General features: G+C 44.7%; 1 protein-coding gene across 2 annotated transcripts in view; it reads right to left on the minus strand.

Annotated features, from left to right (window-relative positions):
• puf60 (poly(U) binding splicing factor 60) overlaps positions 1 to 16,221 on the minus strand; it is a 64,939-nt gene that overhangs the window by 22,082 nt on the left and 26,636 nt on the right. For both annotated transcript variants that reach the window (XM_033040613.1, XM_033040622.1), the window contains one exon: positions 3,186 to 3,278. In XM_033040613.1, the coding sequence (XP_032896504.1) occupies positions 3,186 to 3,278 (93 nt within the window). The remainder of the gene's footprint in view (positions 1 to 3,185; positions 3,279 to 16,221) is intronic.

Consider the following 16,221-nt stretch of genomic DNA (forward strand, 5'->3'; position numbering starts at 1 on the left):
CCACGCACATTCCCCTGTCAAGTGCTCCGAGTCACACGTTGTGGTGCTGCGGAGAAATCCACCCTGTAACCTCGCGTTCGTTCACCACCAGGAAAGGGCAGGTACAAGGAGAGAGGGAGGTGGGAAGAGTTTAGCGGCCCACGCACCTTCCTATGGTGTGTTCTGGGTAGAATGACATCACTGCAGCTGCACTGTACAAAACCTTCCACAGAAATTGATCATGGGTGGATGATTTGTACAGGGCAGCTACAGAACAAGCAGACCAGAGTGATGTCACCCTATCCAGAACACACAATAGACAGGAGCAGGAACAGCGACCCCAGGCAGTGGGAGAAAATGCAACGTCACAAGCTGGATTTCTCCCCAACACAGCAGCATACGATTCGAAACAATTGGCAGAGGATTGCACCTGACAGCAAGCTGTTGAAACTTACCACTTTTCAAATGGGCTGAAGGCCCCTTTAACAGATACCAAACACAAGTTGACATCTGTGTGTGTGTTTACTGCGAGAGCCCTGACTTATCCCTCCAGCCAATTGCACAACACAAAAGTGTGACTCTGTGAATCAGACCCCAAGCACAACCCGCTGCAGACACAGGACAGAGCCATCGCAGTAAACATCGTGGTGGGTGGAAAGAAGAGATCAGAGACTGGTTTCACAACTTGTGCATTTATTGTTCAGACGCTGAATTAAAGCCAACTGCTCGTAGGTGGGTAACTAAACCAACGCAAATTCCTCTTCAGTTGATGAGCAACGTCCAACGTAGGATGCACAGGGGAAAAGAGAAGGAAGTGGCTTTGTATCCACACGGAACTACTTATGCTAGGTCTGCAGCATGAAACAAGAAACAAAGTGCAGGCTAGCAAGAGTTCCAAATAACATCTTCTTGCCGGGGTCCGGGGTCCGGGATCCGGGGTCCGACTCCAAGTACAAAGCTGCCATTCATTACAAGAAAGAAACGGACCCTGAATTGTGACTCAGGCCACAAACAAGCAGCAGAACATGATGCGCACATCGGGGTGTGCAGATGGCACAGCGAACAAGCAGCAAGGAACAGGACAGAACGTGGATGTCCACAAGACCGCTGTTGTGCCTGGCCTATAATCAAGGGTCCAGAAAGAGTCTGTCGTTCCGGACCGTCACGGTCCATCAGTCATTTCCATGTTTAATCTTCAATTACTCATACAGCACATCTTCAGCGCGATTGAAAGCATGGCCAAGCATTCTCAAGTGAACAGAGCACCCACACATTTTACTGCAGGTAATTAAGTCAAACCCACTACAGTAGCTGCTCAAAGCTCCCTGATGTACTCCACACAAAGGCAAGAGCAGAGCCAGCTGCCAACAGGACAAGCCAAGGATAGACGCTACGTACTTCACAAGAACAAAAGTCCACTCCAATGACCTGCAATTGCTTTTCATTAAAATATCACTTCAAAAATATTTATTGCAGAGGAAAGTTAGGTAAAATTCATGATCCCGCCCTGCCTGCCCCCAATCCCAGGCTGTTTCCCGGAGATGTAGTCGCTTAGAATGCCGTGTGCTCCTGGCTGCGACACCTTAATGCTGGAATTTAGTTGCTGCTTCTTCTGAACATAAAGGCTGCTGGACCGGCGAGGAGGGCACTCTGCAGCCGAATCCTGCTCTACATAAAAGCTTGGAGGAGACACAAAGAAGAGGCAGTTTCTAATCACATAATAGGCACTGTTACGGCAGCATTCATAACGTCAGCAAAATCCTAGACCTTAAACATGGGCATAAAAAAGTCTGATTGAAAAATGGTTGGAGGAACTGACATTAAACTTGTGATCCTTTGTAAAACCACCTGGAAGACTTCTCTTGTCCACCCACATCATCTGTGCCTGTGGAGAGATCACACTATCGCTGCAAGCTCCCATGCTCACACCTCCATCTATCTGCCACTTACCAATGCTTTTCCACAAGACCAATCAGGAAACTAAATGTATTTTCCAATAACCTTCCCTGCCCCAGGCCTTAACATCTCTCACTATTACAACTGCTGCTCGACCCACTGAGATTTTTCAGCACTTTATTTTAGCTCAAGACTCCAGAATCTGCAGTCTCATGTCTTGGCTCTTAACATCTATTTCATCTGCGCTCTCCTCATCTCACACTATTTCTATAGGCTGTACAAGATGCTCATTCCTTCTAGGATTGCCACCGTTACCACATTGACTTTAAATCACAGGCCTTCAGCACTGAACTTCAATCACTTGAACCCACTATCTGGATCTCACTACTCCGAAACCATCATATCTCGGCAAGACTCGCTTTCTACAACGGCATAATTTCAATTAGTCTTTAGCCTTTATGACAGATATAGGCAGGCTAATAGCTCCATTCCATGGCCTACTCTTGCACACTACCCAAAGCTTGTTTTAAAAACTTGCCATAAGTAGGCTGCATCTAGCTCCCCTACAGAAGTCTACTCAAACCACACTAAACGCCCTCTTACATTCCAAGGCTAATGTTCCATGGGCATTAGCACATCAGTTCCTCCATTAATACCAAACCAATTGTAGCCAGTTTTTGGCATCCCATAAGCTATGCCTAATGTTTACTTACCAGTTTTGTTGGGATGGTTAACAAATGAGCACAGTGACCAGTGCTTCATTCTGTAGGTTTCATAGCCACAGTTGCTCATATGTAGAAGCATAGGATTTATAATTGTACAGGCATGCATTAATCTACATTAGCATGCCCGTGACAAATCTTAACAAATTAATCTAGACCATCTTGGCCTACCATATTTAAAACGAGCAGAAATCTATTGGAAGAGTCTATTGTAATGGGAAAATTGCAAAATCATATGGTCCCCCAAATTCTTGCTGGGATGTTTTGTGAGGATGGGGCGATGGGTGTGTAGTGGTCATCCAATTAACATGAATTAGCACTTGACCACCATCATGTTGCAGAGGAAGTGATGACTGCCTACGTCGCTGCTGACTGGATGACAATGAAATGAGGCTTTACACTTCTGTTATTACCAAACTGCCATACAACCATCAATCTAACTACCACTATCTATTATCACCAGCTATATCCACTTCAATGCCTTATTCCTTTATCAGACCACAGTGCACTTCACTTTCATGCAGTTGAAAGCAGCTTGGTCTGCTTGCGGTCATAAAGCCTACACATTAAAGTGCAAAAGTCACTTACCTTGATGTTTCTGCCTCCCAGCATCACCGAGTTCATCTGCTCAAGAGCAAGCTGAGCTGCCTCTGGAACTTCGTACTCCACAAAAGCAAACCCCTACAAGCAAAAGGAAGGGCCTCACTTTCTATTCTGCAACAGCAGAGTGCAAGCTCTGGTGCTAGTTGACCATCACTAGCCCCAGTCATCGTGCACACACTGAAACAACTTCACAACCACCATCTAATTAACCTGTACAGCCTAATAATCTCATTCGGCATTTCTTGTCCAAGTTTGTTTCTAAGGTAACCGACATTCAGAGAGCTACCATCACACCAGAACATACATACCTACCGAAAAATCAGAAAGATCCTGGGTCTACTGCAGCTCTGCCACAGAAACACCACAGTTCCCACATCCACTATTTCTTGAAGAATTTCAAGATGATTTGTCACCCACCTCTACTTCAACAATCAGAGGGAGGTCAGCCAGCCTGATCTTGCCTCACCAAGTCACTTTAAACACCTCATCCAGATCACCCCAAAAGGACAAACGCAGGGAACTACAGTGCCCACCATAATGTTTGGGACAAAGACCCATCATTTATTGTATTTGTTTAAGAAGAAACTGCAGATGCTGGAAAATCGAAGGTACACATAAATGCTGGAGAAACTCAGCGGGTGCAGCAGCATCTATGGAGCGAAGGAAATAGGCAACGTTTCGGGCCGAAACCCTTCTTCAGATTATATTTGCCTCTGCACTCCACAATTTGAGATTTGTAATCGAAAAAAATTACATGTGGTTAGAAGTGCACATTGTCAGATTTTATTAAAGGGTATTTTTATACATTTTGGTTTCACCATGTAGAAATTACAGCTGTGTTTATACGTCGTCCCCCCATTTCAGAGTACCATAATGTTTGGGAACACATGGCTTCACAGGTATTTGTAATTGCTTAGGTGTGTTTAAATGCTTCCTTAATGCAGGTGTAAGAGCTCTCAGCACCTAGTCTTTCCATCACCATTGGAAACTTTTATTGCTGTTTAGCAACATGAGGACCAAAGTTTTGCCACTGAAAGTCAAAGAAGCCACTTTGAGACTGAGAAACAAGAATAAAATTGTAATATTATTAAGAACAAAGAGAGCACTGGTAAGCTTACTAATCGCAAAGGGACTGGCAGGCCAAGGAAGACCTCCACAGCTGATGACAGAAGAATTCTCTCTATAATAAAGAAAAATCCCCAAACACCTATCCGTCAGATCAGAAACACTCTTCAGGAGTCAGGTGTGGATTTGTCAATGACCACTGTCCGCAGATGACTTCATGAACAGAAATACAGATGCTACACTGCAAGATGCAAACCACTGGTTAGTCGCAAAAATAGGATGGTCTGGTTAGTTTGCCGAGAAATACTTAAAAGGGCAACTACAGTTCTGGAAAAAGGTTCTGTGGACAGATGAGACAAAGATTAACTTATATCAAGTGATGGCAAGAGCAAAGTATGGAGGAGAGAAGGAACTGCCCAAGATCCAAAGCATATCACTTCATCTGTGAAACACGGTGGTGAGGGTGTTATGGCCTGGGCATGTATGGCTGCTGAAGGTACTGGCTCACTTATCTTCATTGATGATACAACTGCTGATGGTAGTATGAATTCTGAAGTGTATAGACACATCCTATCTGCTTAAGTTTAAACAAATGCCTCTAAACTCATTGGCCGGCGGTTCATTCTACAGCAAGACAATGATCCCAAACATACTGCTAAAGCAACAAAGGATTTTTTCCAAAGCTAAAAAATGGTCAATTCTTGAGTGGCCAAGTCAATCACCCGATCTGAACCCCATTGAGCATGTCTTTTATATGCTGAAGAGAAAACTGAAGGGGACTAGCCCCCAAAACAAGTATAAGCTAAAGATGGTTGCAATGCAGGCCTGGCAGAGCATCACCAAAGAAGACATCCAGCAACTGGTGATGTCCATGAATTGCAGACTTCAAGCAGTCATTGCATGCAAAGGAAATGCAACAAAATACTAAACATGACTACTTTCATTTACATGACATTGCTGTGTCCCAAACGTTATGGTGCTCTTAAATGGGGGACTATGTATAAACACAGCTGTAATTTATACATGGTGAAACCAAAATGTATAAAAAATGGCCTTTATTAAAATCTGACAATGTGCACTTTAACCACATGTGATTTTTTTTCCCTATTACAAATCTAAAATTGTTGAGTGCAGAGGCAAATAAATAAATGATGGGTCTTTGTCCCAAACATCATGGAGGGAACTGTAAAACCAAGTTAAACAGCCATTAGTAAAATACGTCCATAATCAAAGAGGAAACAGCTAATCAATAAAAATCATTAAATCCAGTCAACATGATTTTACAAACAGTAATTAATGATTGACAAATTTGCTCAAATTGTTTCAAGATGTAACAGGAAGAAATTATACAAGGCAACCTACAGATGTAGTGTATTTAGATTTCCAAAAATAATTTGACAAGAGACTGCAGAGGCTGGAATCTAGAGTAAAAAAGAAACAAACCATTAGAGAAACTCACACGGGCCAGACAGCATCCGTGAAAGGAATGGACAGGTGACATTTCAGGTTGGGACGTTTGTTCAATCCGAAGAAGTATCCCGACCCAAAATGTTATCTATTTCCCTTACAGATACTGCCTGATCAGCAGAGTTATTCCAGCAGTTTGTTTTTGAAAAGGTGCAACACAGGAGGCAAGTACATCAATTAAGAAATATCTGGAAAATGGCAAGATCTTCAGGGGACTGATGTACGGAGATATCTTGGGGTGCAAGTCCATCGTCCCCCACAAAGTGGTAACACAAGTACATACAGTGGTAAAGGCGGCATATTGTATGCTTTCTTCATTGGGGGGTGTTAAATATAAAAAAACTGGGAAATCGGGCTGTGGGTTTGTGAACCCGTGGATAGGCCAAATTACAGATAAGATTTTGACACAGTATGTTGTCTGGATTAGAGAGTATTTGCTATAAGAAGTGTAAATACTTTTCACTGGAGTATCAGAGGCTGAGGGGTAACCTGATAGAAACAAATGAAATCCTCGAGAGGGAAGGTGAACAGCTGAAAATAGTTGTGCACATAGGCACAAACGACGTCGGGAAGAGAGTTAGGAAGTTAGGCAGCGTTAAGAGAGTTAGGAAGACGACTGAAAAGCAGGACTTCTAGGGTGGTTATCTCTGGATTGCTTCTTGTACCTCATGCTGGCGAGGGCAGGAACAAGGTGATAGGGGATCTGAATGTGTGGCTGGGGGGCTGGTGCAGTGAGCAGGGATTTAGATTTATAGACCACTGGGATCTCTTCTGGGGGAGGGGTGACCTGTACAACATATCTTAACTGGAGTGGGACCAACGTTCTGGCAGGCAGGTTTGCCAGTGTTACACGTGTGGGTTTAAACTAAATAGCCGGAGGGAGGGGTTGACAAATTGGGTGTATAAAGATGGAGTTAAAGGGGAAGTGAGTTTAGGAAAAGTTACACAAGGCTCCTGAATTAATGAGAAGGAAAGTTTGAGAAGGGATAAGAGAGTAAGGTCAGGGCCAATAGTGACCAGTGTGTGAGGGGAGGTGAATACCAAAGTTAAAGTGCTGTATATGAATGCGCGAAATATAGGAAATAAAATGGACGAGCTTGAGGCTCAGTTAGAAATTGGCAAGTATGATGTTGTGGGAATTACAGAGACATGGCTGCAAGAGGACCAGGGCTGGGAACTGAATATTCAGGGGTATACATCCTATCGAAAGACAGGCAGATGGGCAGAGGGGGTGGGGTAGCTCTGTAGGTAAGGAATGAAATTCTGTCCCTTGCGAGGGGTGACATAGAATCAGGAGATGTAGAGTCAGTATGGATAGAACTGAGGAATTGTAAGGGTAAAAAGACCTTAATGGGAATCATCTACAAGCCCCCAAACAGTTGCCTGGATATAGGGTGCAAGTTGAATCAAGAGTTAAAATTGGCATGTCGCAAAGGAAATGCTACAGTGGTTATGGGAGATTTTAACATGCAGGTAGACTGGGAAAATCAGGTTGGTACTGGACCCCAAGAAAGGGAGTTTGTGGAGTGCCTCTGAGATGGATTCTTAGAGCAGCTTGTACTGGAGCCTACCCGGGAGAAGGCAATTCTGCATTCAGTGTTGTGCAATGAACCAGATTTGATAAGGGAACTCAAGGTAAAGGAGCCATTAGGAGGTAGTGACCATAATATGATAAATTTTAATCCACAATTTGAGAGGGAGAAGGGAAAATCAGAAGTATCAGTATTACAGTTGAGCAAAGGGGACTATGGAGGCATGAGGGAGGAGCTGGCCAAAGTTGACTGGAAAGGGACCCTAGCAGGGATGACAGTGGAACAACAATGACAGGTATTTCTGGGAATAATACAGAAGATGCAGGATCAGTTCATTCCAAAGAGGAAGAAAGATTCTAAGGGGAGTAAGAGGCGACCGTGGCTGACAAGGGAAGTCAAGGACAGTATCAAAATAAAAGAGAAGTATAACATAGCCAAGATGAGCAGGAAGCCAGGGGATCGGGAAACTTTCAAAGAGCAACTGAAGATAACTAAAAAGGCAATACTGGGAGAAAAGATGAGGTACGAAGGTAAGCTAGCCAAGAATAGAGGAGGATGGTAAAAGCTAAATAGTAAATGTGGGTTCCTTGAAGACAGAAACATTATGGGGAACAAGGAAATGGCAGACGAGTTGAACAGATACTTTGGATCTGTCTTCACTCAGGAAGACACAAACAATCTCCCAGATGAACTAGTGGCCAAAGGACCTAGGATGACAGAGGAACTGAAGGTAATTCACATTAGGCAGGAAATGGTGTTGGGTAGGCTGATGGGACTGAACGCTGATAAATCCGCAAGGCCTGTGGTCTGCATTCCAGGGTACTTAAGGAAGTGGCTCTAGAAATCGTGGACGCATTGGTGATCACTTTCCAATGTTCCATAGATTCAGCATCAGTTCCTGTGGATTGGAGGGTAGCTAATATACCACTTTTTAAGAAAGGATGGAGAGAGAAAACAGGGAATTATAAACCAGTTAGCCTGACATCGGTGGTGGGGAAGCTGCTGGAGTCAATTATAAAAGATGAAATAGCGGCACATTTGGATAGCATTAACAGGATCGGTCCGAGTCACCATGGATTTACGAAGGGGAAATCATGCTTGACTAATATTATGGCATTTTGTGAGGATATAACTAGGAACATGGACAAGTGAGAGCCAGTGGATTTAATGTACCTGGACCTTCAGAAAACTTTTGATAAGGTCCCACACAGATTAGTGGGCAAAATTAGAGCACATGGTATTGGGGGTAGGGTGATGACATGGATATTAAATTGGTTGACAGACAGGAAACAAAGAGTAGGGATTTACGGGTCCCTTTCAGAATGTGAGGAGGATGCTATGAGGATGCAGGGTGATCTGGACAGGCTGGGTGTGTGGGCAGATGCATAGCAGATGCAGTTTAATGTGGATAAATGTGAGGTTATCCACTTTGGTGTTCTGCGTAATGATCGCCCAGTCTACGTTTGCACATTCCCCGTAAATCGGGCCACTGAATCATCCTACCACAACCAGAAAGCAGTGCTGAACTACTATCTACCTCTTTGATGTCCCTCAGACTATCCTTGACCGGACCTTGCTGGCTTTACCATGCACTAAACGTTATCATGTATCTATTCCCTTATCATGTATCGAAACACTAAATGGATTGATTGTAATCATGTATTGTCTTTCTGCTGACTGGTTATCAAGCAACAAAACGCTTTCCATTGTACCTCAGTACACGTGAGAATAAACTAAATTAAACTGAATACAGGCACACGAACAGCCACAGAATGAAGAGATTATAGACTAGGTAGAGGCAGATGTAATTAGTTTAAATTGCCATTGTGGTACGTGCAGACATCACGTGGTGCACTATTCTATGTTCCATATAAATGCCTGTGGTATCAGGTGTGTTGAAATGGATCGTAAACCGACCATCTCATAGAAAGAGTTGGAATAAATGCCTCGTTTTCAACTGGGAGGCCGTATCTAGTAGACTACCACAGGGATCAATTCTCGGCTCAATTATTCACTATTTCCATAAATGACTGGAGGAAGGAACAGTGCGCAAGGTTTTGAATTTGACAACGGTACGAAAATAGGTGGAAGGCATTTTGTCATATTGTGATTTTGTAAGAGTTATAGATTGAGAGTAGGCAAAAGAGTGGCAAATGGAGTTTAATTTGGGGATGTGCGAGGTCATGCACTTCAATAAGAGAAGGCAAAAGGCAGATTATGAGCTACATGGAGAGAGACTGCAATGAGTGAAGTTCAGAGGGATTGAAGTGGTCTAGTGCATGAATCACAAAACGCAAGCAGACAGATCAACAATTAGTTAAGGTGGCAAACAGTATTTTGGCCTTTATTGCAAAGAGGTTAGAGTTTAATAATGAGTCGGATTTGTTGCAATTGTACCTGGTGTTTTTGAAGTCTCACCTGAAATACTGCATACAGTTTTGGTCACCTTACTAATAAATAACAGTAAAGGCCAATTCCTGGGATGACAGGATTGTCCTGCCAAGAGACACTAAACATTCTGGGCCCATATTCCCATAAATTTAGAAAAACAAGGGATGACTTTAGTAAAGTATATAAGATGCTAAAGGAATTGCCTGGGTAGATGATATGACAATAAACAATAGGTGCAGAAGTAGGCCATTCAATGTGATCATGGCTGTGAAAATAGGTGGAGGAGCAGGTAGTGTAAAGAAAGCAGGGAATCTGCAGAAGGAATTGAACAGGTTGGGAGAGTGGGTAGAGAAGTGGCAGATGGAATATAGTGTAGCAAAGTGTGGAGTCATGCATTTTGGTAGTAGGAATAAAGGCGGAGACTATTTTCTAAATTGGGAGAGAATCCAGCAATCGGATGTGCAACGGGACTTGGGAGTGTTGGTGCAGGATTCCCAAAAAATTAATCTGCAAGTCGAATTGGTAGTAAAGAAAGCAAACTCAATGCTAGCATTTCTTTCAAGAGGCCTTGTATACAAATAGGGATGTAATGCTGTGAGAAATTTTGGGCGCCATATCTGAGGAATGATGTGTCGGATCTGGAGAGGATGCAGAGGAGGTTTACAAGAATGATTTCAGGAATGACCAGGTTAACATATGATGAGCTTTTGACGGTGCTGGGCCTGTACACCCTGGAGTTTAGGAGCATGAGGGCACCTCATTGAAACTTACCGAATAATGAATGGCTTGGATAGAGTGAATGCGGAGGATGTTTCCACTAGTGGGAGAGTCTAGGACCAGAAGTCATAGCTCCAGAATTAAAGGACGTTCCTTTAGGAAGGAGACGAGGAGGAATTGCTTTAGTCAGAGGGTGGTGAATCTGCGGAATTATTCGCCACAGACGGCTGTGGAGGCCAAGTCAATGGATATTTTTAAGACAGAGATAGATACATTCTTGATTAGTACGAGTGTAAGTGGTTATAGGAGGGAGAAATAGATCAGCCATGATTGAATGGCGGAGTAGACTTGATGGACTGAACGGCCTAATTCTGCTCCTATCCGTTATGACCTCATTTTTTCACTAATGGGAGTCTTGAACGCGCCAGAATTCAGAAGATTGAGGGGAGATCTTATAGAAACTTACAAAATTCTTAAGGGGTTGGACAGGCTAGATGCAGGAAGATTATTCCCGATGTTGGGGAAGTCCAGAACTAGGGGTCACAGTTTAAGGATAAGAGGGAAGACTTTTAGGACTGAGTTGAGAAAATCATTTTTTACACAGAGAGTGGTGAATCTGTGGAATTCTCTGCCACAGAAGGAAGTTGAGGCCAGTTCATTGGCTATATTTAAGAGGGAGTTAGATGTGGCCCTTGTGGCTAAAGGGATCAGGGGGTATGGAGAGAAGGCAGGGATGGGATACTGAGTTGGATGATCAGCCATGATCATATCGAATGGCGGTGCAGGCTCGAAGGGCCGTATGGCCTACTCCTGCACCTATTTTCTATGTTTCTATGAACTGAAACAGGCAAAACCCGTCCATTTTGACTAAGTCACCTAACTATGCTCGTCCCACTTGCAAGCACCCAGCCCATAGCACTCTAAACCTTTCCTAACCATGTACCTGCCCAAGTCTCTTTTAGATGTCATAATTGTACCTTCTTCCACCACTTCCTCTGGCAGCTTGTTCCATATACAGGTGCACAATCTTTTATCCGAAAGCCTTGGGACCAGACACTTCTCGGATTTCCGAATTTTTCGGATTTCAGAATGGAAGATTTTTAATGTAGATTTGGTAGGCAGCGCGGGCGGCTTGAAAAGTCTGGAGCGGCTGCCTCCTCCCCGGAGACCGGGGAATCATTGTAAATCATTGCTTAAATGTTAGTCAGTTAGTTTGGAGGGATTTTATGTGGTGGGGGGGGGGGGGTGAAGGGGGAAACTTTAATTCTTAGTCCCCTACCTGGTCGAAGAGGCGGGGAGCGGGCAACGCCTTACCGGGTCGCCGTGCAGTAAGCTCCGGAGCGCTGTGGCTGCCGACTCCCAACATCGCGGAGCTGGGGCTGCTGGCTTCCGGCCGCGGGCGGCGCCGGTTGGAGCTCCGACCCCGGCAACTCTACCCCTGGCTGAGCGGCGCTCCAAATCCAGCGCCGCCCGCGGCCGGACGACCGCAGCCCCAGCTCCGCGATGTTGGGAGTCGGCGGCGTCGCAGCGCTGGGATACCAGCGGGGAGCGGGCAATGCCTTACCGGGTCGCCGTGCGGTAAGCTCCGGAGAGCTGTGGCCGCCGACTCACAACAGCGGGGAGCTGGGGGCTGCGGGCGTCCGGCCGCGGGCCGCGCTGGATTTGGAGCGCCGCGCAGCCAGGGGTAGAGTTGCCGGGGTCGGAGCTACAACCGGCGCCGCCCGCGGCCGGACGCCCGCAGCCCCAGCTCCGCGATGTTGGGAGTCGAAGGCCACAGCGCTCCGGAGCTTACTGCACGGCGACCTGGTAAGGCATTGCCTGCTCCCCACCTCTCCGACCAGGTAGGGGACTAAGAATTAAAGTTTCCCCCTTCACCCCCCCCCCCCCTTCACATAAAAGCCCTCCAAACTAACTGACTAACATTTAAGCAATGATTTACAGATGTTAAAGTGTCTCCCCGGTCTCCGGGGAGGAGGCAGCCGCTACAGTAGTAGAGGCCTGGGTTGACCGTGGGTCGTTTCGGGTCAAGATTGGCGCCAAACGCGAGCTTTGGTGTGCAGACGACATCTTGGAAAAAATGTCCGGTTTTCGGAGCTTTTCGGTTTCCGGAACTCCGGATAAAAGGTTGTGCACCTGTACCCGCTACCCTGTGTGGAAAATGTTGCCCCTCAGGTCCCTTTAAATCTTACCCATCTCACCTAAACTCCATGGCCCCTAGTTTTATACTCCATACTCTGGGGAAGGCTATGTATTCACCTTATCTAGGCTCCTCATAATTTTAAACCTTTGAGGTCACCCCTCAGCCACCAATGCCTCATGGGGAAAAATCCTAACCGTGCCAATGTCTTAAACTTTCCAGACCCAGCAATATCGTTGAAGATCTTTCTTAAACGCTTATTGTAAATCCTGCTTGGCTGTAAATCCAGTCTTCCAGTAAATACTTGTTAATCATTTTGCACTCTTTTCAGTTTCATCGCATCCTTTATTTTACCAGGACAACTAGACCTATACACAAATATGCCCTTACCAACTATTTGTACGAGTGTAACATGAGTGAAGGTGGATAAATACTTGATAGGTCACGGATTGGAGGGATATGGAGGCGGCTTTCACGTTGCAGACATGATCACATTGAATGGCAGGGCAGGCTTGAAAGGCTCAATGCCAATTCTGCTTCTATTGTTTTCTTATGTTACATAATTTTCATAGAATGTGGGGCAATAGGGGGACCTGAATGTATATGCGCATAAAGTCTTTGCAAGTATCAGGACTTTGGAAAGAGCTGGCAATAATAAGGCATATGGGACCCTTTGCTTCAACTATTTGTTAATTGTCAACGAAAAATTTCTAAAGTAATATGTAGATAGCTCCACAAGACGAGGGTGACACGACCTCTTGGGAAATAAGACTGGGCAAGTATAAATTATGATGGCATTGGACAGGAACTTGCAGCGATCGATTTGGTGAGACTGTTTGTAGGCAAAGGAATGTCTGCTAAATGCAAGGCTTTTAAAAGTGAGAAGAGGAGAGTTCAGGGAAAACATGTTCCTGTTAGAGTGAGGGGCAGAAGTAAGCAACCCTAGTTGATGAGGGATATCGACACTCTGGTCAGAAAAAAGGGGGAATGCGGGATTAAGGAATTCCTCAAGGAGTATAAAGGAAAGTAAGACCACACAAGTGCAAATTCAGGGAGGCCAAAAGGGACGAGATACCTTTGGCAATTAAGGTAAAGGGGAAAGTTGTTCCTTTATTTAAGAAAGGCTGCTAGGACAAGCCAGAGAACTACAGGCCAGTGAGACTTTACAGAGAAGGGCAAGAACGTGGAGCGAGCTGCGTGAAGTGGGCACAATTACAACATTTAAGTATTTAATGGTTTACATGTATATAGAACCAGTGTATGCAAATGGACTAGCTCATGGTAGCTCCATGGATGAGTTGGGCCAAAGGGCCCGTTTCCATGAGGTATAATTCAATGACCCGAGGTTGAGTTAAAGGGTCGTATAAATTCGTAACGGGCCGAGATAGCGTGAATGCACACCATTTTTCCTCAGAGTTGGGGAATCAAGTAGAAGAGGGCAAAGTTTTGAGAGGAGACAGGAAAGATCCCTCAGGGACCTGAGGGGCAACTTAGGTGATACATGTAGGAAAACCCTCAGCCTCCTGTACTGTCAGAAATAAAGTCCTAGTCCACCCAACCTCTCCTATGTGATTCCCTTGAGTCCTGGCAACATTCTTTAAATCTCCTCTGAACTCTAAAGACACTGCGGGAAGCCAAACAAAAAATTGCTGAAGCCCTGGCTCAGGTACGAATATCGTTAGGCATGAGTGAGGTGCTAGAAGACTTGAAGGTGGCTAATGTTGTGCCTCTATTTAAGAAGGCCTGCAAAATCAGGGAACTATAAACCTGTGAGCCTAGCACTGGTTGTGGCAAGTTTCTGCAGAGGATTCAGAGCGATACGATGCCTTTGGATAGACAGGGGCTGGTTAGGGAATGCCTGCTTGGCTTTGTATGTGAGATTGTGTCTTATGAATCTGATTGAGTACTTTGAAGTAGTAACAAAAAAGGATGACGAGGAAAAAGCCGCAGACGTCTATATGGACCTCAGCAATGCCCTTGAGAAGGTTCAGCATGGTAGACTGCTCGGAAAGATGAGATTGTGTGGGATCCAAGGAGAGCTAGCTGACTGGATAGAGTTGGCTTCATGCAAGGAAGCAGAGGGTGATGGTGAAAGATTGTTTTTCGGACTGGAGGCCTGTGACTAGTAGTGTACGTCAGGGCTTGGTGCTGGACCCATTGCTGTTTGTGCGTTACATTAACGATTTGGATGAGAATGCAGAAGACATAAGTATGCAGATGACAGTAACGTGGGTGGTATCGTAAATAGCAAAGACGATTATCAAAAATGGACTCAGGATCGTGGAAAGTGGACTGAGGAATAGCTATTGGACTTTAATGCAGATAAGTGCGAGGTGTTACATTTTGGGAAGTCAAACAGGCCAGGTGCAGCACAGTGAATGGTAGGGCCCTGGGCGTATTGTAGAGCAGAAAGATCGAGGAGTGCAGGTACATAGTTCCATGAAAATGGAGTCACAGGAAGATAGGATGGATAAGGCAGCTTTTGATATATTGGTCTTGATCAGTCAAGGTATTGAGTATAGAAGCAGAATAACAGTGAAATGGGTTGAGTTGGGTGTCAGAATCATGGTAGGAAATAGAACAGGCAAGTCCAGCAGACAGAGGGAACAGGTTCAATTTGGAAAGCATGAGAAGGTTGCATCTTAATGCAAGAAACGTCCCAGTCATGATGGAAGAGTTGAGAGTTGGATCAGCACATGAATCAAGATATTGTTGCAATCACAGAAGCCTGGTGGACAGTAAAGCGGTACTGGCATCTCAATGTTTCAGGCTCTAGAAGATTCAGATGTGAAAGGGGAGGGGGTGTGGTACTACCGATTTTGGAGAGCATTATGCAAGTACTCAGGAAGGATATCCCAGGGGGCAATCAAGATCAGAGTGATCGAGGTGCTCTTGTGCATGAATCTCAAAAGTAGTTAAAAAAGATAGGCAAATAGTTAGGAAGGCAAATGGCATGTTGACCTTTATTGTAAGATTAGTTTAGAAATATGATAGCATTGCATTAATTGCACATGGTATTGATGGGGCCACATCTGGAGTAGTGTACACAATTGAAGTAGTAAAAATGTAGACATTTTTCACTACTTAAAAATAATTCACCAATCTAATTCCTGGGTTTAGAGGGTTTCCTCTTGTGAGTGGCTAAAGTAGTTGGACCAGGGATTTAGAAGAATGAGGAATGATCTTAACAAATTCTAAGGCATTAAAGTCTAGATAGTTACCATGGATTTGCCCGAAATGGAGGGATATGGATCGTGCAGGCAGAAACGATTTGTTTAATTTGGCATCATGTTCGACACAGACACTGTGGGACACAGGGCATGTTCCAGCGCTGTACTGCTCTATGTTCTACATTCTTAGTGACGTTTCCATTATTGGGAGAATTTCAATAGCGGGGACAAAGTTACACAGGGGCAGTCATTTAAAACCATGGGTAATAGGAAGGTCTGACAGACGATGGTAAATCTATCTCTGTCTTGATCAGCCGTGGATGCTGGATCACTGGATATATTTAATGAGGATGATAAAGTGTTGACCATGTTAACTGGCAGCACAGGTTTGAGGTGTCAGGTGACCTACCCGTGCTCCTATTTTGTGATCCAAGCAACGGCAGATACATTTGGACCAACATCTGCTTAGATCTTACTGTGGCAAGCAACATCAGGAAATAAATATTCCAGGGTACTTTCAGAAAGCACAAATAAAAATAACA

The sequence above is a fragment of the Amblyraja radiata genome, chromosome 2, assembly GCF_010909765.2.
Source record: "Amblyraja radiata isolate CabotCenter1 chromosome 2, sAmbRad1.1.pri, whole genome shotgun sequence".
NCBI lineage: Eukaryota > Metazoa > Chordata > Chondrichthyes > Rajiformes > Rajidae > Amblyraja > Amblyraja radiata.